The sequence below is a fragment of the Oncorhynchus tshawytscha genome, linkage group LG08, assembly GCF_018296145.1.
Source record: "Oncorhynchus tshawytscha isolate Ot180627B linkage group LG08, Otsh_v2.0, whole genome shotgun sequence".
NCBI lineage: Eukaryota > Metazoa > Chordata > Actinopteri > Salmoniformes > Salmonidae > Oncorhynchus > Oncorhynchus tshawytscha.
In genome coordinates, this window is record NC_056436.1 from 30,751,075 (window position 1) to 30,777,223 (window position 26,149).

Consider the following 26,149-nt stretch of genomic DNA (forward strand, 5'->3'; position numbering starts at 1 on the left):
TTCAGTGATCTGAAAGTACGTTATATAAAAATAGCAATAGACAAACAACAGTAAGTCAATCACAAATTAGAAAGACTACAGTATAAGCAATAATTGTATGTACAATTGCATTGTTTACCTCAGTCAACAGCTGCGGCTCCCGCCCATACTCGGTGGAGGCCTGGACACTGCTGTTTTGTGCAAAGAGAATTACCTTCAGGTTGTTCTCCCACTGTTCAATTAACCAAATATGGAGGAGGAGGAAAGCGATATCTGACACTAAGATATAGTAATATTTCTGATTATGTACCATGGAAAACCCAAAAATGTAATAAAACAAAACAAACCAGTGGTGACAGAATATCAAATCAAATTGTATTTGTCACAAACACATGGTTAGAAGATGTTAATGCGAGTGTAGAGAAATGCTTGTGCTTCTAGTTCCGACAATGCAGTAATAACCAATGAGAAAATCTAACCTAACAATTCCACAACAACTACCTTATACACACAAGTGTAAAGGGATAAAGAATATGTACATAAAGATATATGAATGAGTGATGGTACAGAACGGCATAGGCAAGATGCAGTAGATGGTATCGAGTACCGTATATACATATGAGATGAGTAATGTAGGGTATGTAAACATAAAAGTGGCATTGTTTAAAGTGGTTAGTGATACATGTATTACATAAAGATGGCAAGATGCAGTAGATGGTATAGAGTACAGTATATACATATGAGATGAGTAATGTAGGGTATGTAAACATTATATTAAGTGGCATTGTTTAAAGTGGCTAGCGATACATTTTTTACATCAATTTTCCATTATTAAAGTGGCTGGAGTTGAGTCAGTATGTTGGCAGCAGCCACTCAATGTTAGTGGTGGCTGTTTAACAGTCTGATGGCCTTGAGATAGAAGCTGTTTTTCAGTCTCTCGGCCCCTGCTTTGATGCACCTGTGTGACCTCGCCTTCTGGATGATAGCGGGGTGAACAGGCAGTGGCTCGGGTGGTTGTTGTCCTTGATGATCTTTATGGCCTTCCTGTGACATCGGGTGGTGTAGGTGTCCTGGAGGGCAGGTAGTTTGCCCCCAGTGACGCATTGTACAGACCTCACTACCCTCTGGAGAGCCTTACGGTTGTGGGCGGAGCAGTTGCCATACCAGGCGGTGATACAGCCCGACAGGATGCTCTCGATTGTGCATCTGTAAAAGTTTGTGAGTGCTTTTGGTGACAAGCTGAATTTCTTCAGCCTCCTGAGGTTGAAGAGGCGTTGCTGCGCAAGACATCCTGGGAGCAAGACATCCTGGGAGCAAGACATCCTGGGAGCAAGACATCCTGGGAGCAAGACATCCTGGTCAGCGCCGGGGCTGGTTTTCTTTTTGTAATCCGTGATTGACTGTAGACCCTGCCACATACCTCTTGTGTCTGAGCCGTTGAATTGCGACTCTATAACATCCGTACCTTGTTCCAGCATTCATCACCTCGTTCACTCAAGATGGCCTCAGGAGAACCGTGGGTGTTGAAGATCTCCATCGCCTTGAGGTGGCCTCACCAGTCTCATCCTTGATGGGTATCATACAAAACGAAAATACATTTTTGGATCCAAGCACCCTTTTTAATGAGTTACAGAAGGGAATTTAGAGTTAAGCACATTCTCTTAATGAGTTCTGCCTCCACCCACTTGGTAAAGTGATTGGTCGCCGTCAGACACTAGCTGTTGCCATTCCTGGATTTCGTGAAGTGTCTGATGAGGTCCACCCCTAACATTTAAAGTGTTAGAGAGATTACTTTATTCTTACCCGTATCTGTGTTATGCAGATTTTCATATTTGTAAGGATACTGACACACGCACACACTTTCTATAAACTCTACTATTGTCAAATGAAGCAACCATTACAAGACAATTTATCAGGGCAAAATTTGAATTGGGACACTTACCATGGTGAAACAACTTTGATGTGCTTCACCTCCGGCGCCACAGTCTTCGCCCTCTCAAACTTCTGGCAGGCTAGAAAGTGACAAATTGAAACAGTGTGCTCTCTAATATGACATTCATTGAAATAATAATGATTTCAGGTATAATAGAATGTGATTTATAAAAGGTTATTTCAATTCCCCGTCAGAAGAAGCGTCGGTTGATTTTGCTTGTCATGTGCTTCTCTCCGAAATGGCCTGCATGCATCTCGGACGGCACAGCCTCCTTCTCCTCCTTAGTAAAAATCACCCTCCTGCGTGGCTGAACATCCATCCACCGTAGGGACATGTGATTGCCTAACAAGTTGGAAGAGAGGAGTTGTTGAAATACTCAAGTCTAAGTACATTTGCGCTGCTGTCTTTCATTGTTCCTATCTCTCTGTCTGTCTTCCACTCTTCCCACCTCTCTCACTTTCACTCCTACATACACCTAGGAAAGGGCATTTGGAATTACCATAATTGCTGACACCTATCTATTTGATTGATCAGGTTTAACTTATAGCTAGATACCTCAATATGACAGACATATAACTATAATATACGTATAGCTAGCAACATGTACAGTTGAAGTCGGAAGTTTACATACACCTTAGCCAAATACATTTAAACTCAGTTTTTCACAATTCCTGACATTTAATCCTAGTAAAAATTCCCAGTCTTCGGTCAGTTGGGATCACCACTTTATTTTAAGAATGTGAAATGTCAGAATAATAGTAGAGAGTGATTTATTTCAGCTTTTATTTCTTTCATCACATTCCCAGTGGGTCAGAAGTTAACATACACTAAATTAGTATTTGGGAGCATTGCCTTTAAATAGTTCAACTTGGGTCAAACATTTCGGGTAGCCTTCCACAACCTTCCCACAATAAGTTGGTTGAATTTTGGACAATTCCTCCTGACAGAGCTGGGTCAGGTTTGTAGGCCTCCTTGCTCGCACAAGCTTTTTCAGTTCTGACCACATATTTTCTATAGGATTGAGGTCAGGGCTTTGTGATGGCCACTCCAATACCTTGACTTTGTTGTCCTTAAGCCATTTTGCCACAACTTTGGAAGTATGCTTGGGGTCATTGTCCATTTGCAAGACCCCTTTGCGACCAAGCTTTAACTTCCTGACTGATGTCTTGAGATGTTGCTTCAATATAGCCACATAATTTTCCTTCCTCAGGATGCCATCTATTTTGTGAAGTGCACCAGTCCCGCCTGCAGCAAAGCACCCCCACAACATGATGCTGCCACCCCCACAACATGATGCTGCCACCCCCGTGCTTCACAGTTGGGAGGGTGGTCTTCGGCTTGCAAGCCTCCCCTTTTATCCTCCAAACCTTGTTCTGGGATTGATTTGCACTTTTCATACCAAAGTATGTTCATCTCTAGGAGACAGACCGCGTCTCCTTCCTGAGCGGTATGACGGCTGCATGGTCCCATGGTGTTTATACTTGCGTACTATTGTTTTTACAGATGCACGTGGTACCTTCAGGCATTTGGAAATTGCTCCCAAGGATGAACCAGACTTGTGGAGGTCTACAAAGTTCTTGCCTGATTTCTTTTGATTGTCCCATAATGTCAATCAAAGGGTCACTGAAGTACACCTCCAATTGACTCAAATGATGTCAATTAGCCTACCAGAAGCTTCTAAAGCCATTACATAATTTTCTGGAATTTTCCAAGCTGTTTAAAGGCCCAGTCAACTTAGTGTATTTAAACTTCTGACCCACTGGAATTGTGATACAATGAATTATAAGTGAGTTAATTCATCTGTAAACAATTGTTGGAAAATTGACTTGTCATGCACAAAGTAGATGTCCTAACCGACTTGCCAAAACTATAGTTTGTTAACAAGAAATTTGTGGAGTGGTTGAAAAAACAGTTTGACTCCAACCTAAGTGTATGTTAACTTCTGACTTCATCTGAAGATGACCAAGTAGCTAGATGTAAATGGTTGTTAAAATGGTTGTACATTTACATTCTTATTTACAATACATAGCTAAATCTGTCCAGTTTTATGTTCCACCCAGAGGAGCACTGTTGGGTTCCGGCGGCCGCTATCCTGCACCCCAACAAAGATTTCCATCTCTCCTGGCCGGTGTCGTCCTGTGGTTGGGGGGTACTGTCACGCCTACTCCTGTTCCATTTCTCCGGGGCTCGACATAGCAGATCTACTAACCAATGGTCCTGGCAACCCACATTACGCACACCTGCTCCCCATCGTGATGCACACCTGGACTTCATTATTACCTTGATTACTTCCCATTTATTTGGCACTCAGTAGACTGAGTCTTCAGGCAGTAATGTTTTGTTCTCCTGGTTAGAGCGATGGGTCAGTAACCGAAAGGTTGCTGGATCAAATCACTGAGCTGACAAGGTAAAAATCTGTCATTCTCCCCTGAGCAAGGCAGTTAACCCACTGTTCCCCGGGTGCCGAAGACGTGGATGTCGATTAAGGCAGCCCCCTGCACCTTTCTGATTCAGAGGGGTTAGGTTAAATGCGGGAGACAGATTACAGTTGAAGGCATTCAGTTGTACAACTCACTAGGTATCCCCCTTTGCCTTTCCTTTCCTGTTTTGTTTATTGATTTAGTCTCATTATTAAACTCACCTTCTGCACCTGCTTCCCAAATCCTAGCGTATACTTTACAGTATTATGTGTTCACCAGTTGTAGCTTCTGAATATTGGCCATTTAGATTATTGCTTCTTATTTATTATATTTTGTAAGGCTATGAATTCATCCCCAGGATAATTGCAATTATTTTGGATCTACTTTTTATTCACCTTCTGCATCTGTAAATAAATCACACCATTTGCACCTGAATCCTGCCTGACTCCTGATGGTTTGTACTGCACCGCCCTGACCAGGCAGTAAAATCCACTATCTTACACACATTGAAGTATAGTCTAATTTAGAGGTAGGCCTACCATAATACACCAGGTATATAGTTAAGCAACAAGGCCTGGGGGGGTGTGGTATATTGGTCGTGTACCACAACCCCCAGAGGCACCTTATTGCTATTATAAACTGGTTACCAACATAAATATAACATGAAACACTAATTCAGCCAATAAGCATTCAGGACCCAAACTAAACAGATTGCAATGCTGTTAGGGCTTGTGCAATTATCCAAGTATGGACAAGAACAGTGAAGTAAAACAAAACATAATTGGCTAAATGCATTAATTTTAGGAGGAGGGATTCAATTTTATATTCAAGTAGATATAGTTTACTCAATAGCAGTTTTTCATTTTTAGAGGAAGTGGGTAAAGTTGGTAATGATTTCATCAGCAGAGAGGTATGGTTGGAGGAGAAGCTTAATTTCCAAAAGTTAAAGCGGTCAAAGCCATTCATTTTTGAGACAGGGATGTTACCAAAGCTGTTTTGTCTTCATTAGTTATGTTATAGCTAATATTCAAAGATGCATTACAAGCTGAAAACGTTTTTCAACCAAAAAAAACAATTATGACCATAACCATAACTATTTGCATGACAATTAATCGTTACCCAAAATTATTCAACGCCCTTCATGAAGGAAGCAATGGGATGCTCGCGGAGGGCCATGCAGGAATGCCCACATGCAGGAACGCCCGAATTGCAGGCTGCAGTTGCGCGCTATTGGAATAATTCAGTGAGACGTCAGGCTACCTGAGAACTGCTGCAGCTCCGATTCAGTGTGCTAGGGTACAAAAATAAGAGTGCGTCAAAGAAACGCTGAGCTCTCCAATTGGCCTAAACGCGTGTCTGTCAAGAAGGATAAACTCTGCTATCCGCTGGCTGCAGTGGTCGCTGGCTCCATTGAGAAGAGAAGATGTGGAGAAAATATTTGACATGGAGCTAAAATGGGGAAATCGCAGTTTATTTGCTAAAGCATAAATCTGCGGAAGGTGCGTTGGATATCTCCATGCTTTTGACTATTGAATTAGGGCACTGGAATGCTTCCTATTAGAGAACATTTAGAGGAGACGCTCAACTTATTGCCATACAGTTTTACCTCGGGTATGGAATCTAATAACGTAACGCAGAATGGAATAGTTTATTTTGACGATAAATATTGTGTATAGTTTGTGAAACAGGATAGAGACGCATTTATTAAATGGCTTGCTGGTGAAATCCTACGTATGCAGTTCTGCTCAGTGATGTACAGTACAGATACATTTATTTAGAGGGGAAATTTTACATTTTTTATATAATCATGTGGTACTAACATATTGCATATGCCTATGACTCCTCTCTTCACCTTGTGGGACATCTTTGACGCAGCTTGTGAAATGTTGATGGAATGCCTTTTAGTAGGTTTGTCAGTGCTTCAATAAACATTATAGTTTGTTTTGATGATGATAAGGATGATGATGATGATGTGTGTGAAGACTTCAACAATTGACTAATGCAGTGATGAGAAACGTCTGTCTTTCTAGGTATCAGTCAAATATTTTTGTGCCATTTTTGTTGGTAGATTATGATTACATTAGATTTGAAGGATGGCCCCGCGAGACTAGGATTGCGTTGGTATACAATACATAATGAATAGATCTGCTGTCCACCAGTGACGAATCTCTACGATGTTAATTTACTAGATCCTGACTGTTTTGTACTCGTAAATGAGCCTGCTTATTTGACCAGCAACGTATATAATGCATGGCCCCATGCTATGATCTGGTCTAATGTACAGTACGGTGGATATCAGAATGATCTGTGTTACACCAGTTAAAGAGTTTGCTGTAGGGGCATAATGTAGAGTATACTATATATATATATATATATATATATATATGGAGATGTATCTCACAAACACCTCATCTGTGCAAATGCTTAGCCTAAATGTAAATTAAGTACATCTCTATTCAAGGTTACATTCAGGACTGAGGCAGTGGAGTGCATTAAATAATGAAACTAAGATGTATTAATTGATATAATGCCAAAGATTTTTTGTGTCATTAAAATGGTCTGGCTTTTGTTGCTTATTTGTCAAAAGCACAGACTTCTGTTGTGCTAAGCATTTCCAATTGTGCACCTGTTATTTTCAATGGAATAGCAAAGCCTGAAAGATTTTGTTCTTTCTTTTTGTCCTTTTGTTCTACCTTTATGTTGTATTCACTCAATAACAAAGCAATGTTTACTCTGTGAACACTGGCCCTTTAGGACTTTTAAAACATTCTTCTTTCTGCCCTTTGTCTTGAGGGACCATTGATGCTAATATTAGACTATTGTGTTGGTGTTAGTTTAAAGATAAAAGACAACTTTCAATTTGAAATGTCTAACAAGACACATTCATTTTGTATCATGACTTAAAATTGATTGACAGCTGTTACTGCGTAGTTATTGACATGCTTTACATTTACTCAGACATATTTATGACTGTTTGTTTCAATGAAAGCCTATTTCTCTTTGACAGGAGTTCGATCAGCCAGGTGATTAACACCGAGCTCCTCAGACTCTTCCTCTGCAGTCCATCTCCAAACACACCAGCGTCAGGGGACAGCAGTCCATTTAATTAAAGTGCTTAAGCGATTAGCATGGCGCCCATAATGGAGGACAGGCATACTGTCCTGCATCTCTATGAGCCCGTCCGCGAGCTATGCAGTATCAGCCTCTATCTCCCCAAGGGGAGGGCCCCAGTGTTTACATACAAGAGCCACGCCCCTCTGTGGGCCCAGCCCAGTAATGACCAAGACCAGGGAGAGGTGGATCCCACGGCAGCTAAACAAAGAGGCCAGTCTTATGAGTCCGCAGCCGAACTCCTCAACTCCTACCAGGCAACAAAGGAAGCTGTTGCTGAGCTCTGCTGGCTGGCCACGGAGCACCACCAGTTGCTGACTGATCTCTTATCTCTGTGCGGAGACTGCGCCAACAAAGTCAGGATGGGTAATCAGGATGGGAAGCTCCAGAGTCACAGGGAGGGTTGTGGGAGCTTCTCAGGACAGGTCCTCAGTAGTAATGCTCAACATGCTCTCTCCTTGTCCCCGGAGCACAAGAGAGCCTCCTCACGGGGCAGAAAGCTGAAGAAGCTGGGTGTGAAGAAGTTAGACAGTGCAGAAGAGTTCCTGCATAGCAAGATGAAGAAGAAAGTAGGGCTAGGGAGCACTGCAGTTGAGTCTTTATCTGTCCAGTCCTTGGCTCAGACCCGGAATCAATCCAACCTTGTCCCAGTGGTGGAGGAGCAGAGAGTTCCTGGGACCCTAGCATCTCTCCGAGCTGTGGCCAGCAACCCCATCCTCCCTGTGGAGGAGCACTTCCATATTGCCAGGGAGGGCTGGGACTTCATGGAGGACGACTCTCTAGCCTCTGAGCCAAACCTGGACTGCACTGACATGTCTGAGTATGACAGTGAACTCTGCTTGGGCTATGAAGCTTCTTCCTGTAGTTTATTGGAAAACGTTCAGGATCATATCGAACGGGAGTATATGCTGAGTGGGAACAACATTCGTCCCATGCGGTCTGAGGAGAAGTCAGCCCACCAGCTCTATGATGAGATCAACAGGAGGGACACAGGGGTTAGGGTGGTGGCCAAGGTGCAGGAAAATGAGGCCACAGTTCAACGTGCTAGCCATATGAGCCCAAACAGATCCAAAGAGTTCTATCCAGAGGCTGAATCAGTTGCACCTCAGCTGAGGACCAGCAGCTGTCAGCAGGAGTTTGGGGAATGGAGGAGTCTAAACGGGGACATTAGGGATACGGTAGGGACCAAACCTGCAGAGGGGCTAAGGCTACCTCTCTCACACCCTACTGAGGCCTCCTCTACCAAATCCCACAGTAAGAGTCCCTGTTCACCCTCTCTGTGTGGGGTGTTCAACACCTCATACCCTGCCACCAACAGTCTGCAGAGCATGTCCCCAGTGCTGTCCCCTCTATTGACCAAGCTCCCCAGCCCCCAGCTCAACCATCGCATCCTGCTCCTTTCTGACGAGGATGTTTGCCAGGGGACGGACAGTGACAGCCCCCGGACTGGATCCAAAGAAGCGCCCAAAGTCACCACGGAGGTCATAGATAAGAATGGCAACAAGCGGACCATCACACGGCTGGACCTGAACCTCAGCAGACTACCAGCGACTTCCAAATGGAATTCCACCAGCCTCTCCACGGCAACAGGTGAGTTAGTGTTATTAAAAATCACAACAATCCTCCCACCTCCCATTCTTTCCTGTCCCGTCTTGACACTAACGTTGACATCAATGCTTCACTCCTCTGTGTGACGTGTCTCTCAGAGTTTGTCCTTGATCTGGCTTCAGTACAACACTGGAATGGAACGGCTGTTATGTTTACTTAGCTGTAAGAGAGATTATAGAATGCTTGATGTGTAGACTACAGCACCTGAGCTTTATATCTGCAGTTTTTCACCCAGCCCATACAGCCTGGGGATGTTTTGGAAATGGTCTGTTACAGCGGTCAAACAGCAATAACTGTTTTTACTTAACACTGTGGGAGTTTTCGCACTTACTAAAGCTATTTGCTCTCTGTATTTCCCTCTAGGAGACAGAGTAAACAGTGTTCCAGTGCTAGCTGTCACAGTCATCACTTGACAATCTGTCTCAAATGTTTCTGATCATCCTGTTTTGGTTGTGACTGGCCTGATGTGCTTGCTTTGTCCTTGGCATGTGACTCAGTATGAAAAGCTGCCCAACAGACAGAGAGAGAGAGCGAGTGAGAGAGAGAACAGAGCCTGAGACTGATTTGATTTCTATCCCATGCTGATGAGCCTCTCTTAACCATTTAATCTCCGGGGCAGGAGTGGTTGGATGGGGTTCCAGATCAAAGGCTCTGGGTCGACATGCAGTTCAAATCCACTACCGCTGTCATGAAAACAATGTGAACTGAAGCATTGCCAATTTGTTCTCTTAGTGCTCTGCACCTCCTCCTAAACCACTCCCTACTGAGTTCACAGGCTGCCAGCTGACAAAGACTCACCCTCAACAGGCGTATGGGTTGCAGAAAAAATAATTAGGATTTGGGATGTGGCTTAAGAAGCAGAAGTGCAGCAGAACTTCAGAATTGCCTGACAGTCTCTTAATCTTGCCCTAATAAACTGTATCTCATGGTTACATTGACAAGCCTTGGGTCGTTAAATAATGTGACATTGACTGTTAGCCATTGCATCCCATATGTCACTACAGCAAAGAGTTGCCTGCTCTTACATTGTACACTGAGTGTACAAAACATTAGGAACACCTGCTCTTTCCATGACATAGACTGACCAGGTGAATCCAGGTGAATGCTATAAACCTTATTGATGTCACCTGTTAAATACACTTCAATAAGAGTAGATTAAGGGTTTTTAAGCCTTGAGAGAATTGAGACATGGATTGTGTATGTGTGCCATTCATTGGTTGAATGTACAAGACAAAATATTTAAGTGCCTTTGAATGGGGTATGGTAGTAGGTGCCAGGCGCACCGGTTTGAGTGTATCCAGAACTGCAACACTGCTGGGTTTTTCACGCTTAACTGTTTCCCGTGTATGTCAAGAATGGTCCACCACCCAAAGGACATCCAGACAACTTGACACAACTGTGGGAAGCATTGGAGTCAACATGGGCCAGCATGCCTGTGAAACGCTTTCGACACCTTGTAGAGTCCATGCCCCGATAAATTGAGGCTGTTCTGAGGGCTAAAGGGGGAGCAGCTCAATATTAGGAAGGTGTTCCTAATGTTTTGTACACTCAGTGTATAACCAGGATGTCTGGTAGTGCCATTTGACCTCCAATCCTTTGATCAGGGTAAGAGTGCAATAGCGTGACCCTGGCTTAGTGTTTGGCTGCATTCCATCAGTCCAAATTGGTAAGGGAAGATACAGAGGTCATGAAACACGTTTTTGCCTAGTGCTTCAATTAGAGCAGTTACATCATTATTACATTAACCTGTAACTACATTGTAACTGCATTGATGACCTCACCAATGTTGCTCGTACTCTCTCTCTCTTTTCAACAGCAATTTCCTGCAGTTAGCTTTTTTACTGTCCACTTAATTAGTTTATAGACCGTGAAGAATAGTTAAGAAGCCTTTCTTAGTGATGGATTCTGGACCAGTAAGCAGTGTTACTCCTATCCTGTCAAAAATATTTGTGGTAAGAGACACAGAATAGAGGACCAATGTTCAGCCTAGTATAGTCATGGCTGGAGGGAGGCTGGTGTATGCAGGCAGATAGATAGTGTTACTCATGTGGGAATAATCTAATCTGAATCAATTCTCATCACAGTAATGTCCCCCCATTCTCTCTCTCTCTCTCTCTCACACACACACACACACACACACACACACACACACACACACACACACACACACACACACACAAACACACAGCCACCCAGCCACCACACAATTTCCCTCTGAGCCGGCTTAAGTCTGCCCCTCATCCATTTTTTATTAATCTTGTGAACCTCGATCACCAGGCTTCCCAGAATGCAAGACTACAGAGACTAGATTCAAACAGACAGAAACCTTATTTTTCCTTAAAGCTGCAATATGTCACTTTTTAGGCAACCTGACCAAATTCACATAGAAATATGAGTTATAGATCTGTCATTCTCATTTTAAGCAAGTCTAAGAAGTTTTGTTTTTGCATCTTTTATTTTCGGTTTTGCACAGCAGCTTCAAACAGCTGAAAATACAATATTTTTGGTTATGGAAAAGTTATTCCACAGAGTTTTAGATTGTACAAAGATTCTTCACAAAATGACTGCTTGTTTTGTCACATAAACTGAAATTAGGCAAACTATTTGAAGTTTTTCATCCAGAAAAGGGTGGAGCGATATCTGCATATTGTACCTTTATAGGTCAAAATTGGCTTCTTCCTTTAAAACAATACGAGAAATATGATGTTGGTAAGAATTCAAAGCAGTAGAATGTTTTGTCCCTATTAGCCTGTTTGTGTGCTGTTGAGGCTCATGATTAATCGATATGAGTTCTGTAAATAACTCTTCTTGGCCTTTGCGGACTAAGTGAACAAGATACAGTTTCATCTACAGGCATAGAACATGAAGACTGGCTAGTATTGCATTGCATGAACCATGTTGCAAATTGTTCCTTCTAAACCTCCCCTTTGATAGAGATGTGAGAACAGTCTCATTGTTCATTTGGCAGGACTTCAGTGGGTTCCGAACCATCCTTTGTCAATGTTCAATAATTCTTTACACTTGAAATGTTAACAAGGACAACAGAGGGGCTAGAAGAGCTACTATCTGGATCAGAATGAAGGCTGCCTTCATAGTTCGGCCTGCCAATAATATCCTCATTTAGATACAATCGCTGTCATCTCCGTTGTCTGTGTGACGAGCAAATCATCTGTGTTAAATTTGAAGAAGGAAACTGTACATTGGAGAGAGAGTATAAATGAAAGTTCAATGTAGAAACCTATTGCCCTGCGTTTCTACATACTCTGTTTCTAAATGCTCTCTATGTTTTACACTTAAAGGTAGTTTATGGATTTCCAATCGTGAATATTTAAGAATCATGGTACATTTGACATTTCTGCTCTGATTATCTACATTCTTTAAGATCCTCTCATTGCAGGGGAGGTTTGTTCAAGAAACATTCAATCTCGCCCCCATCCTAAATCCAATTTTTAAATGACTTTCAAGAATGCCAGAGGCAGCAGCAACTGACACACATAGAGCCTGAGTATCAGTGAATGTCCCTTACAAAATCTGAAAGACCGTAAATAATACCTTAATGACATAAACCAATCAAGCCCCAGGTCATATGAAACTGATCACTCCAGCCCGGGAGTCAGTCAGTTGACATCTGTCTTTACTTCCCTCTCCTAGCGTCCAACACAAAATGCCGGGCATGCAACATTGCCCTTCTCACTGAGGACAAGGGCCAGCTCTATTCAGATAATGAAATAGATTGTGCCAAGTGTGTGTGGGTAGGAGGGGTTGTGCTCTGCTCTCACGCTGCCTGTCTAAGCTGTGTCACAGCCAGAGAGATAGTACTGCACAAAGGCCCCTTTCTACTGTGGAACTGATTTTTCTTAATAAGTCACTGTAGGAGCTCTTGAGAACAACCTTACCTGCACATGCACTGCATCGTAGTCATATCCATGTCATTTTAGGTTTATGTTATCGGTTGAAAACCTATTTGATTTATAATTGTTTTGTGTCGTGCGTCTACCAGGAGATTTATCGCACAATCCCCCCGACGATGAGCGCTGCCCGAACAAGGAGAGGAACCGACTTCGGCGGAAGTCGTGACACACATTACACAAACAATACACTTCTCCTTCTCCCCCAGGCTTTGAGAATAAATTGTTCAATGTCAAAAACTCCCTTTTGGAAAATGAATTCCAGCCCGTGTCCATTCTGTAGCCAGATCCCTTCAGGCTGAGCACCAACCAGAACATGTCTCAAGTCATCATACAGAGGGCAAGAAAACACAAAATGGACTTCACTTTCTATTTCCCCAAGATCACACAATGCACACAATCTTTCCTCTTCAGGGAGTATGTTGAATCTACCTGTCTCTAGTGTTAGAGGGAGGGGGGTGGATCTTAGCTGTGCACAAACTGACATTTGGCCTATTTGATTGCTGGCATCTGTAATTACAGTGGCTGTTTAGCCTCTAGTTGGTGTGCTTCATGTTGACAGAGAGCTCTCCAGTCTCCATGTTTCACTACTGTATGTCATGTTCACCCTGCCTCTGTAGGACAGGACCCAGACTGCCAACCAACCAACGGCCGACAGAGAGCAAGGGGAGCAGGGCTTAACTATGCAGGACAGACAGGAAATGATGATTTACAAAGCCTGCTTCCAGCACAGAGATGATGGAGTTTCTAGTTAACCAAGCACATGGGTAAAACCACATGGCTGAGTCTTTATAGAGTTTATAGATTTTTGTTTAGTAAAGTAGAAGTAGGTCACTAGGCACCACTGTGAGTGGAAAGACAGGAGAGTGTTGGAGAGGGAGAGAGGGATTGAGAGAGACTGCACTGTTTCTAATGCATGGCTTCAGCCTGTTCGTTGGAATGCCTTCAGAAGAGGGTCGTTCCTGCTCACCTTGAGTGTTGAGCAGTGACTTGCGTATTATCTCTAGTATTAGTAATTTATCACACCTGACACGCTAAGATTAACCATGAGACGACCTCTCAGCACCATGTGACCTAACAAACACAGGCCCTGTTCTTTTTGCTCCCCACTCTATTTCATCCTCACTGTCTGTCTGACAGCTGCTCAGTTCACACGCTCTGATTTATACACTGTCACATCACAGCCCTGTCAATCAACACCTGCAGGTCCACAGTATTCCCTGCCTGCCTGGCCTCCACCGAGGGGGATGAAGTGTGGAAACACACCTGTGCGTATAAATTAGATTATATAAGTCCTTGGCAGAGTAGCAACCAGTTTGGTAGCTAGAGCAGAACCGTAGCACTGTATAGTATAGCAGAACAGTAGCACTGTATAGTATAGCAGAACAGGAGCACTGTATAGTATAGCTAGAGTAGAACAGTAGCACTGTATAGTATAGCTAGAGTAGAACAGTAGCACTGTATAGTATAGCAGAACAGTAGTACTGTGTAGTATATTAGAGCGGTAGCACTGCATAGTATAGCTAGAGTAGAACAGTAGCACTGCATAGTATAGCTAGAGTATAATAGTAGCACTGTATAGTATAGCAGAACAGAAGCACTGTAAAGTATAGTAGAATAGTAGCACTGTGTAGTATAGCTAGAGCAGAACAGTAACACTGTATAGTATAGCTAGAGCAGAACAGTAGCACTGTATAGTATAGCTAGAGCAGAACAGTAGCACTGTATAGTATAGCTAGAGCAGAACAGTAGCACTGCATAGTATAGCTAGAGTAGAACAGTAGCACTGTATAGTATAGCTAGAGTATAATAGTAGCACTGTATAGTATAGGAGAACAGTAGCACTGTATAGTATAGCAGAACAGTAGAACTGTATAGTATAGCTAGAGTAGAACAGTAGCACTGTATAGTATAGCTAGAGTAGAACAGTAGCACTGTATAGTATAGCAGAACAGTAGTACTGTGTAGTATATTAGAGCGGTAGCACTGCATAGTATAGCTAGAGTAGAACAGTAGCACTGTATAGTATAGCTAGAGTAGAACAGTAGCACTGTATAGTATAGCTAGAGTAGAACAGTAGCACTGTATAGTATAGCTAGAGTAGAACAGTAGCACTGTATAGTATAGCAGAACAGTAGTACTGTGTAGTATATTAGAGCGGTAGCACTGCATAGTATAGCTAGAGTAGAACAGTAGCACTGTATAGTATAGCAGAACAGAAGCACTGTAAAGTATAGTAGAATAGTAGCACTGTGTAGTATAGCTAGAGCAGAACAGTAACACTGTATAGTATAGCAGAACAGAAGCACTGTATAGTATAGCTAGAGTAGATGTCACGGTCTTCCTCCTCTTCATCTGAAGAGGAGAGGCGAGAAGGATCAGAGGACCAAAATGCGGCGTGGTATATGTTCATAGTGAATTTTAATAAAGAGAACACTGAACACTGCAACACTATACAAAAGAGTAACAAAAACAATAAACCAATGATGACTGTGAAGCTACAAATGAGACCTGTGCTGACACAAGCCACTAACATAGACAATCACCCACAAACAAATAGTGCAACCCAGGCTACCTAAGTATGATTCTCAATCAGAGACAACTAATGACACCTGCCTCTGATTGAGAACCATACTAGGCCGAAACATAGAAATCCCAAATCATAGAAAATCAAACATAGACTGCCCACCCAACTCACGCCCTGACCATACTAAATAAATACAAAACAAAGGAAATAAAGGTCAGAACGTGACAGTAGAATAGTAGCACTGTATATTATATCTAGAGTAGAATAGTAGCACTGTATAGTATATCTAGAGTAGAACAGTAGCACTGTATAGTATAGCAGAACAGCAGCACTGTATAGTATAGCAGAATAGTAGCACTGTGTAGTATAGCTAGAGCAGAACAGTAGCACTGTATAGTATAGCAGAACAGAAGCACTGTATAGTATAGCAGAACAGTAGTACTGTATAGTATTGCAGAACAGAAGCACTGTGTAGTATAGCTAGAGCAGAACAGTAGCACTGTATAGTATAGCAAGAGTAGAACAGTAGCACTGTATAGTATAGCTACAGTGGAATAGTAGCACTGTATAGTATAGCAGAACAGTAGCACTGTATAGTATAGCAGAACAGAAGTACTGTGTAGTATAGCTAGAGTAGAATAGTAGCACTGTATAGTACAGCAGAACAGAAGCACTGTATAGTATATTAGAACAGTAGCACTGTATAGTATAGCAGAACAGAAGCACTGTATAGTATAGCAGAACAGTAGCACTGTATAGTATAGCTAGAGCAGAAGCACTGTATAGTATATTAGAACAGTAGCACTGTATAGTATAGCAGAACAGAAGCACTGTATAGTATAGCAGAACAGTAGCACTGTATAGTATAGCTAGAGCAGAACAGTAGCACTGTATAGTATAGCAGAATAGTAGCACTGTGTAGTATAGCTAGAGCAGAACAGTAGCACTGTATAGTATAGCAGAACAGTAGCACTGTATAGTATAGCAGAACAGAATCACTGTTTAGTATAGCTACAGTAGAATAGTAGCACTGTATAGTATAGCAGATCAGTAGTACTGTATAGTATAGCAGAACTGTAGTACTGTATAGTATAGCAGAACAGAAGCACTGTGTAGTATAGCTAGAGTAGAACAGTAGCACTGTATAGTATAGCTAGAGTAGAACAGTAGCACTGTATAGTATAGCTAGAGTAGAACAGTAGCACTGTATAGTATAGCTAGAGTAGAACAGTAGCACTGTATAGTATAGCTAGAGCAGAACAGTAGCACTGTATAGTATAGCTAGAGCAGAACAGTAGCACTGTGTAGTATAGCTAGAGCTGAAGAGTAGTACTGTATAGTATAGCTAGAGTAGAACAGTAGTACTGTATAGTATAGCTAGAGTAGAACAGTAGCACTGTATAGTATAGCTAGAGTAGAACAGTAGCACTGTATAGTATAGCTAGAGTAGAACAGTAGCACTCTATAGTATAGCTAGAGTAGAACAGTAGCACTGTATAGTATATCTAGAGTATAATAGTAGCACTGTATAGTAGAGCAGAACAGTAGCACTGTATAGTATAGCAGAACAGAAGCACTGTATAGTATAGCTAGAGTAGAACAGTAGCACTGTATAGTATAGCTGGAGTAGAACAGTAGCACTGTATAGTATAGCTGGAGTAGAACAGTAGCACTGTATAGTATAGCAGAACAGTAGCACTGTATAGTATAGCTGGAGTAGAACAGTAGCACTGTATAGTATAGCAGAACAGTAGCACTGTATAGCATAGCAGAACAGTAGGACTGTATAGTATAGCAGAACAGTTTGAGTAAGTTTTGCAAGGTGATCATATTCTCTTAGGTTCAGTCCAGTCTAAAGCCTGTTGTTATCATTTTTAGAGCGATTTACAGTAGTGAATGCATACATTTTCATACTGGTCCCCCGTTGGAATCAAACCCACGACCATGGGGTTGCAATCACCATGCTCTATCAACAGAGCAACACGAGTTCTGTTATCAGAGCTCATGTCGTCATTGATAAAGAGCTGTGTGTGATGTGTACCTGGCTGAGTTTTCATTGAACTGCTGTACAGGCATCGCTTTAGTCTCCCTTGGTTTTGGAGATTAAATTACAATGAGAGCAGAGTTTTCCCCAGTGCCAGTAAACTCTTCTTCGCCCAGGATAACACTATGTGTGTGTGTGTGTGTGTGTGTGTGTGTGTGTGTGTGTGTGTGTGTGTGTGTGTGTGTGTGTGTGTGTGTGTGTGTGTGTGTGTGTGTGTGTGTGTGTGTGTGTGTGTGTGTGCCTGCCTGGGTGTGCGTGCGTGCTTGTGCAATGAAGTAACTGCCAAGTGATCTCGTAGCACAAGCTAATGAAGTGGATTCATTACCTAATGCAGCGGAGTGCTTTCTAAATCATATTCTAGTCATCACTTTCTCTTCGAGTTTAACTTTCAATTATGATTTTGGATTGAAGTCTCATTCCTAACGATGAACTTGCGAATGTACTATGTCTACAATGTTTACAGTACATTAAACGAGTCCAAAGTATTTTCTCAATGTTGATGTTTTCTCAATGCCTTTGCTTGAATTGTGTTCATGTATTATTTGTCAGTCCATGTGTATTGTGTTATTCATCTGTAATACACAAAATGTCAATAGATTCAAGTCTATAACATGTGATGGCATTACGTATCGTTTCAGAAAAAGTCATAAGATCCTCTTAGGGTGCCGTATCCAACATTCCTTGTGTATCTTTGTATTTAGTGTGGTCTTTCTGCTCAGAGCCAGAGAGAGAGACAGCCAGAGCTGCACTGCAGTGTGTCTACAGGGACACTAAACCTCTCCACCTATTCCTGTCCAGATGGTGGCAGCGTGGCCCTCTAAATGCTTTTTAACACTGCTGCATGTGTCTCAGCTCAGAACATGCTGCCTGTGTCGCCACAGCTAGTGTACATGTAGACAAACTAGTCTCAAAGCTCAGTAAATGTTTCATATTTGAGAGATGCAAGGATGCAAGAGTGCTGTTGTTCTGTACTCTGTGCAAATTGTTTCCATGTTTCTTGCGCATGGAGAATACACAGTAATCAACTGTAGTGTTGGGTTGACAATGTCAGGATTCTTAAGGGGAAAGGGGGATACCTAGTAGGTTGTACAACTGAATACCTTCAACTGAAATGTGTCTTCCGCTTTTAACCCAACCCCTCTGAATCAGAGAGGTGCAGGGTGCTGCCTTAATGACGTCCACGTCTTGGTCTCGTCTACTTTGAGTTGTCATAGTAACACTCTCATTATGTTCACCACCACCACCCTGCTAACAAGATGCCAAATACAGCTGAAATTAGAGTAGATTTTCTGTAGTTGATAATTACACTGGAATACAGCTGGTGCAGGGGAGAATGCAGCATTTGCTGCAGCTGGGCCTGGAGTGGGCTTGACTGTGCATTTGGACTCATCCCAAACAGCCCCAGAAATACCCGGCTGGTGTTGAGCTCTGCAGTGTGCTGGTGCATTATCTTAATGAAAAGTGATTTATCAAATCAATCGCTCCCTGCCAAAGACTTTTCATTTCCGTCTCTGCTGTGTGGAGCCGCAGTGCTGTCTGTCTAATAATGACTTATTCGTTAAATACTGAGGCTGAATACAAATCTACAGATGCATGGCTGTGTGTGTTCTTACAACTGCATTGAAACCATTTGTCTCCGACCTAAACTGGGGCTGAGGAGACTTAGGAAAGGCAGTATTTGAGGTATTTTACTGGGTTACTGCTGCAGTTTAGGAGATTATAGTGTGGCTACAGTAGCTCAAGGGTGTGATGACACTACACTGAGATGTGATATTTGAGCATCTAATGCAACAGGAGGTGAGATGCCTCTCAGTTCAATCTCATTTTTTATCCACACAACAGGTTGAGGCGATAGCAGTGTGACCCTCCTGGGAGGTGTATTACAGCATGAGATAACCCTAAATGGAGGTCGCTGAGCATCAACTTCAGTGTGAGCTGCTCTGCTGTTTCTCTTTCTACTCTACCACTCTTTATTTATCTTGCATGAGTGCTTCTCCCAAGGGGAAGAGTGCAGTCATATTTTCACTGTGTCTGAGAGTACCACGTGTGCGCATCCATGTGGATGTGGGAGTATTTTTAGCGAGATGTACTGTTGTGTTATGTTCATTTTTTGGGGGAGTGCACTAAACTAGCCTACCCTTGACATTATTTGTGCTCGTAGGCTGGAGGGGGGATGGACTATGGATGAGGTTGTCTCTGAGCTCTGAATCACAAAGCTCATACGGAAGTGGACAAACTGAATCCATCCTCCCTATGGAACGTTAACCTCTACTCACATTAGCCCTGTTCTAGCTGCTCTGTTCCACCATAGCTTGGCTAGAACATAGCCTACTCCAGTCAGATTTAGTCTCTCTCTGAGGGGGCTAGATGTCGGCTCCTCTGTTCACCAATCCATAGCAACGTCACCCTCCAACACAGAATCGATGTGTTACAGTGAGTGAACAGAAACACACAAGCTGTCGGCCTGGTTTCTTTAGCCAATTGTTTTAGAGAGAGTAGTACCATTCCCTAGGATGGACAATGCATCTACTCATACGCATAAATCCATATTGGATATAGTGGTATTTGTTTATCAGATCAGTGTTTGGTGGTCCTCAAGCTGAAGCGAGGCTAGCTAAGGACAGTATATACATAGGCATCTGTACCCTGCAGCAGTGGATTTTCTCTGTGACTTTTAGAAGGTGTCGATGCCTGCTTTCCTCCTCCACCCACCTGATCCATTCAGGATACATAATGGCTCTGTTGCTTTGTATAATACCCTCTAACGGATGGTGTGTTTCAGTCTATCTTAATATACCTGTTATTACACTTTACAATTCATAACAATTCATTATTGTGTGTGTGTGTGTGTGTGTGCCTGTGTGTGTTTGTGTGTGTAGAGGAGGCCGACATCTGGATGCTGGACGGTGATGATGCCATCTCCCAGACCCAGAACTCCCTGAACCCCGCCTCCCGTCCTGACCACCTGGACATCCTCAGGATCACGCCCCCAGAAGATGACATCATCGGAGATACCCCCTACTATCCTGGACTGGAGTGCACGGTGAGAGCAGCAATACATCATACTTATGTCATGAATCATGTGACCTGACCAGGAAAAAACTGGCCAAATTGCAAATAGGGCCTAGAGTATTCCCTGGTCAGGTCACATGGTCAGGAACAACTCTGGTCAGGTCACATGGTCAGGAACAAATCTGGGCCCTATTTGATACTCTATGAAGGCAACTACACATTAACAGTAGTTATCATTACGTATCCACTCTCAGAGCAGTGTAGCATGACATTGCTGTTACCTCATGGCTCCAAGGACAAACAAAAACCCACAAATTCTGACAAACTCCAAGCATTGATTATGCAAGAATGGGCTGCCATCAATCAGGATGACAGCATGCCAGGGCGTATTGCAGAGGTCTTGAAAAAGAAGGGTCAACACTGCAAATATTGACTCTTTGCATCAACGTCATGTAATTGTCAATAATAGCCTTTGAGACTTATGAAATGCTTGTAATTATACTTCAGTATTCCATAGTAACATTTGACAAAAATATCTAAAGATACTGAAACAGCTAACTTTGTGGAAATTAATATTTGTGTCATTCTCAAAACTTTTGGCCACAACTGTAGAACCCTCTGTTGTAATCAAATCAAATCAAATGTATTTACATAGCCCTTCTTACATCAGCTGATATCTCAAAGTGCTATACAGAAACCCAGCCTCAAACCCCAAACAGCAAGCAATGCAGGTGTAGAAGCACGGTAAGGGTTCTACATGGAAGCCAAAATAGTTCTACCTGTACACAAAAGGGTTCTACCTGGAAACAAAAAGGGTTCTACCTGGAAACAAAAAGGGTTCATTAATGAGTTATCCTATGGGGGCAGCCCTAGATAGCACATGCTTTCTAAGGGTGTAGTGCCCAGTTGTCAAGTCACTGTAAACCATATTAGAGCGGATTGATTGTGTCATGCACAGTATTTAGCTCCCTTTCTCTTAGTGAGTAGAGCTAAGAAGCTCAACTATGTGTTTGCTACAGGCCAGGGCACCTGACTTGTGTGGGTCTGCCAAACACGCTAACACACATATAAAACCTACTGTTGGTACAGTGTGTCTCAAGGTGTTTTCACTCTGTACTGAAACCAAACATATGGATTCTTCAGAGCTTGCCAAACATCTCTACAGCTGAGCGAGAGATCCCACAAACAAAGTCTACATATTTAATCTACCCAAACACCAGCTGTTTGGCACAGGCAGGGTAGTATTGTCACGTTTCAATGTTTTACCTAGGATGGTACATCTACTGTTAACATGGTGACCCAGTATCTAGTCATCAAATTAAACCAGATTGATTTACCACCACCTCTCACCTGCCAGCACATCTATTATTTTGGGTAAAGTGTCAAGAGAAGGTCATATAAATTATAACAACTAAACAATTACTGTGCCTGTCTGTCAAGATTCCATCATGCTGTTTGACTAAGCTAAGCAACAGTAGATTGTTTTGTGTGGTTGTCAGACAGAGTAGCATAGCTGTGTTATCAACAGCCACTCCTCGATCTCTGTTGCAGCCATCATATCATAACAAAAGTAATCCCTGTTGTGTTTTTCCTCTAGTGGTAGACTGTCTCAGCATAAAGATACCGACAATCTGTGGTGTGGCCTAAGCTGTCATTGTAGTCATGGACTCCATTGGGGTGACTTGTTTTTCAAGCCATTGTGATCAGTGTGGTATTTGTAAAAGGACCCTCCTCTAACTGTCTGTCATTGTGACTCAGCTCCTCTCAGCCCACAGTACAGCATAAATCCAGCTGTGACCTGGCTATGCGGTTAGCTGATATATTTACACTGAGTAAATTAAAAGCCAATGCTATTACATAATGGGCCAGGGCTCAGGACGCCTCGCTCCAGGCTTGACTGAGAGCCTCTGACTGACAATCTGTGGATTTATTTTAATCCCAGTTAGAGACATTATGTTTAAATACAATAGTATTTTCTAATACATTATACATATGATTATTTAATATCTAATAGATTATTAATGATTACAGGTATGTATTATTAATGTCAAACATTTTGTCTTTGAACTCAAACCTCATGTCTGGTTTGGTATGGGGCTCTAAATCACCTTGACAACAATTTGTCATTCTTAATCTGTGTCTGGAGGAATGCAGTAGGAGTGAACTTTGGCTGCTAATGCCAAATATGGCCTTACTAGGGCTTTGAGTTCCGTCTGAAAGCTCAATGAACAAGTAGCCCTAATTTCACTAAGTACTTTTCAGGCCTATGTGCTCTGTTTTGTGCTAAGATCTGTCAAAGTGCACATTGTGTTCATATAAAGGGGGCATGGTGCTTGAAAGATTTTTGAACCCATCGTATTTGAAGCAGCAGGCTTTGTAGACTACAGACAGAGTACAATGTTACTTGTCTGTGTAAACTTCCTATAAACTCACTGTACTAGAAAACGAATGTGTGTATATGTATGTGTTCAGTTTATGATTTAGTGTGAAGACAACCTTAATATTTTCTAATGACATTCACACTCTGAGATGAGGGAATCAAAACCTATTTTCCTCTCAGCAAACTGTAGCAGTGTTAGCCCCTTGACGTTAGCGAGGCTACTGACGACACAAGATTGCAGTGCTGGAGTGGTGGTCAGGGCTGGGCAGCAGCAGCAGTTCCAGACTGACTAATTCCCACAGCTGAAGCATTAATAGTATAGAGAGCACTGTCAGCTGTAACACTGGGCTGGACCTCCTCCACCGTCCACCTAACCAACCAGGAGATTAGCTAGCTAACTAGCTAGCAGCCCCACTCTGTTTAAAATACACTAAGAAAGGATAGTGCTAAGCAATAGAGAGCTCCAGCCACCTGTCACTGATATTTTGCGGAAGTAAGATGGACTAATCAGACACCTGTTCTGCTTGCCGCCACAGATCAGGGCAGGGGAGGGAGGGGGGGAGGCGGGGCCAGACCGGGTAGACCAGTGAGGCACATTTTCAAGGCACATTTTCAACCATTTCCAACCTGGAGGCTTTTCTCAGGAACACAGAGCTCTCCTGTACACATACAGACACAGGGAAAGAGGGGAAAGAACCACGCCAGGAGGGCAACTCAGACAGTTGCTCTGAATCAGGTCTCTCTACCTACACATAGAGGGGAAATGGAACCTTCCAGACCACCCTGAAATAACTTTTAAAACGGGTTCTAATGTTTTCCTGAGAAACTGAAAATGAGTTGCTCCTGGATTCCCAGGGAGATTATTCCAGGACATGCTTCCTGCCTCTGAACAGTTTGACTTGACCGGGAAAGTCATTGGAATTTCACTCGGCTTTACATCACTGGAAGTGACATTTAACGTACAGTGGAGTCGAGGCTGTTTGTGATTGGAGATAGTGATCTATATGCAACACAGCAGGGTCTTGTGTTGCCATACAGGATTACAGGAGAGCAGGGGTTATACCTGGAGCCTTCCTGGAGAGGTTAAGAAGAGCTAGGGGATTTGTCCTCACAAAGGCCTTTTTGTTCACTGAAACCAGTAGAAGTGGAACACAAATTGGCAGGTCGAGGTTCCTCTTGGTGTAGAGATGAGCCTTTTGTGACACCCTGAATGGACACATTGTGCTCGGGTAGCCTCTACCTGCTGGCTAGGAGTTCACTGGTCTAAGTACATGCTACATGACAGTTAAGGGTTCTGTGAAAATGGACAGTGTAAGTAATAGCTCTAACGGTCAGGGGAAGCAGCAATCCAGTTCGTTCCGCAGTAAGATCTCCACTATGTTTACACGTGGGGACAAGCCTGAGCCTCAGAGGCTGGCGGGAGAGACTGCGGTGCTGACGGCTTTCAGGACCCTGTCTGATGAAGATAACTATCTCACAGGGGTTCATGATCAAAGTGCTCTGGATGTTATCAGTGATGACAGACTTCGAGTGGGGGGAGATGTGAGGGGTAGGCGTGAGGTTCTTCATAATGGAGAGGCCACCTTCCTTGATACGGAGGACAGGATGGAATCATGGGAGAATGAGTCCAGTAGGAAGAGTAGCTCGGTGACCTCTCCTCCTAACCCAGGCCAAGTGTCTGTGTCCATGGCCGACCCAGATCTGGTCCAGGTCACTAGGGTGGAGATCTGCAGCGACACAGTAATGGAAGATGAGGAGGGGATCAGCAGCCTCAGCCAATCAGACAAGCATGACACCCCTGGAATGTCCCTCCCACCTGACGATGACCAGTGGACAGTGAACGATAATAACATTGGTCAGCTGCCACCCGCTGGCCCAGTGAGAGGTGCCATTGATACAGACTTAGAGCTGCCTGTGTTCAAGCCAGAAAGTCTTGTGGAAAGATCCCTCAAAGACACCTCTGTTCTGTTCTCTGGAAGGATTATGGGCAGATCTGACAGTGGGACAGATCTTGGTCTCTTCTCCTCTGTCTCCAAACCACAAGTGCCTGGAGACGGCTGCAGCACGTACCTATCCACTGATCCCAGGCCTGTGGAGGTGGGTGTGGATGCAGCAGCCATGGGTGCAGAGGGGTCCAGCCATCATCACCACAAAGTAGCCAAAGGCTTCAGCATCAGCCAGGAGGTATTGGGCCTAACTGACGTGTGTGCTGGAAACCCTGCAGTGTATTCACCTCTTAACCTGTCTTTGACCTCAGAACCCCAAACATCGGAGGCAGCAGCAGACCACACTGCCTTTCCGTCAGGACAGCCAGCGGACCAAGATACTGGACAGAGGAAGGAAATATTGTCGGAAAACACTGGAACTGAGGAGCATAGAGAGCATGCTCCCTGCTTCGACTCCCCTTGCGCCCTCTCTGATTCCAGGCCACCTGAAGCAGCAGAGCCATCTTCCCCCTGCCTGGAGGAGCAGCCTGACACGCATGTCCCTGGAAAGTCCCCAGTTGACAGCCAGCCAAGTGCCATTCCTGTCTCTGTCTCGCCCAGGGACCAAGGCGACATGCCTGCCACTAGGAGGCCCGATACAGACCCGCCCTCCATCACATTGTCTCCCGCCAGGGGCACAGCCTCCTGCCAGGCCCCCTCCTTCGAAATTCCTGCCCTGTTCAGCAGGCTGCTGGTTCTGAAGAAGGGGGCTGTGGGGGAGGAGAGGGAGACAGTGTCTGAGATCAAACAGAGAGACACTGACCTGGCCCTGCTGAGCCTGAAGAAGAGCATCAACAAAATCAAGAACCTCCCTGAGCAGATCACCTCCAGTAGCAGCACCCCCAAGAAACGTACCGAGCCCAAACCTGTGTCTGAGACCAAGAGTAATCTCTTAGGGCAGATCAGCCATCTACTCAACCTAGACGGTACCAAGGCCGAGGACAAGCCAGACCCAGACAGGGACCCGGAGAGGAGGGAGGAGGGGGTGACAGACAAGGGTCCAGAGCACATCCCCATCACCCAACCAGCAGACAGCAGGAAAGCTTCACACACAACACTTGACACCTTCAAGAGGTCCAAACCTGCTAAAAAGGATACAGAAGAGCCTGTGGATTTAGAGGCTGTCAAGGAAAATAACAGAAGTGAAAAGGAGCTGCTGAAATCCATCTGTGAGAGAACGTCCAAGTGTCCTAGCAGCAGTGAGCAAAAAGGTCCAGCAGAGTCTAACGTATGTACTGTTTG

General features: G+C 43.5%; 1 protein-coding gene across 4 annotated transcripts in view; it reads left to right on the forward strand.

The window, feature by feature from the left end:
* The first annotated feature begins 5,705 nt into the window (after nucleotides 1–5,705).
* The window catches only part of LOC112256658 (formin), a 106,625-nt gene continuing 86,181 nt past the window's right edge, over nucleotides 5,706–26,149 (forward strand). For 2 of the 4 annotated variants that reach the window (XR_006083883.1, XM_024430060.2), the window contains exon 1: nucleotides 23,526–26,135. Coding sequence is in view for 3 of the 4 variants with exons in the window: in XM_024430060.2 (XP_024285828.1) it covers nucleotides 24,201–26,135 (1,935 nt within the window). In the remaining variant the exon portion in view is untranslated. Of the gene's footprint in view, nucleotides 5,832–7,339; nucleotides 9,034–20,409; nucleotides 20,574–23,525; nucleotides 26,136–26,149 lie in introns of those variants that run through there. The other 2 variants (XM_024430059.2, XM_024430058.2) reach the window with 2 other exon arrangements.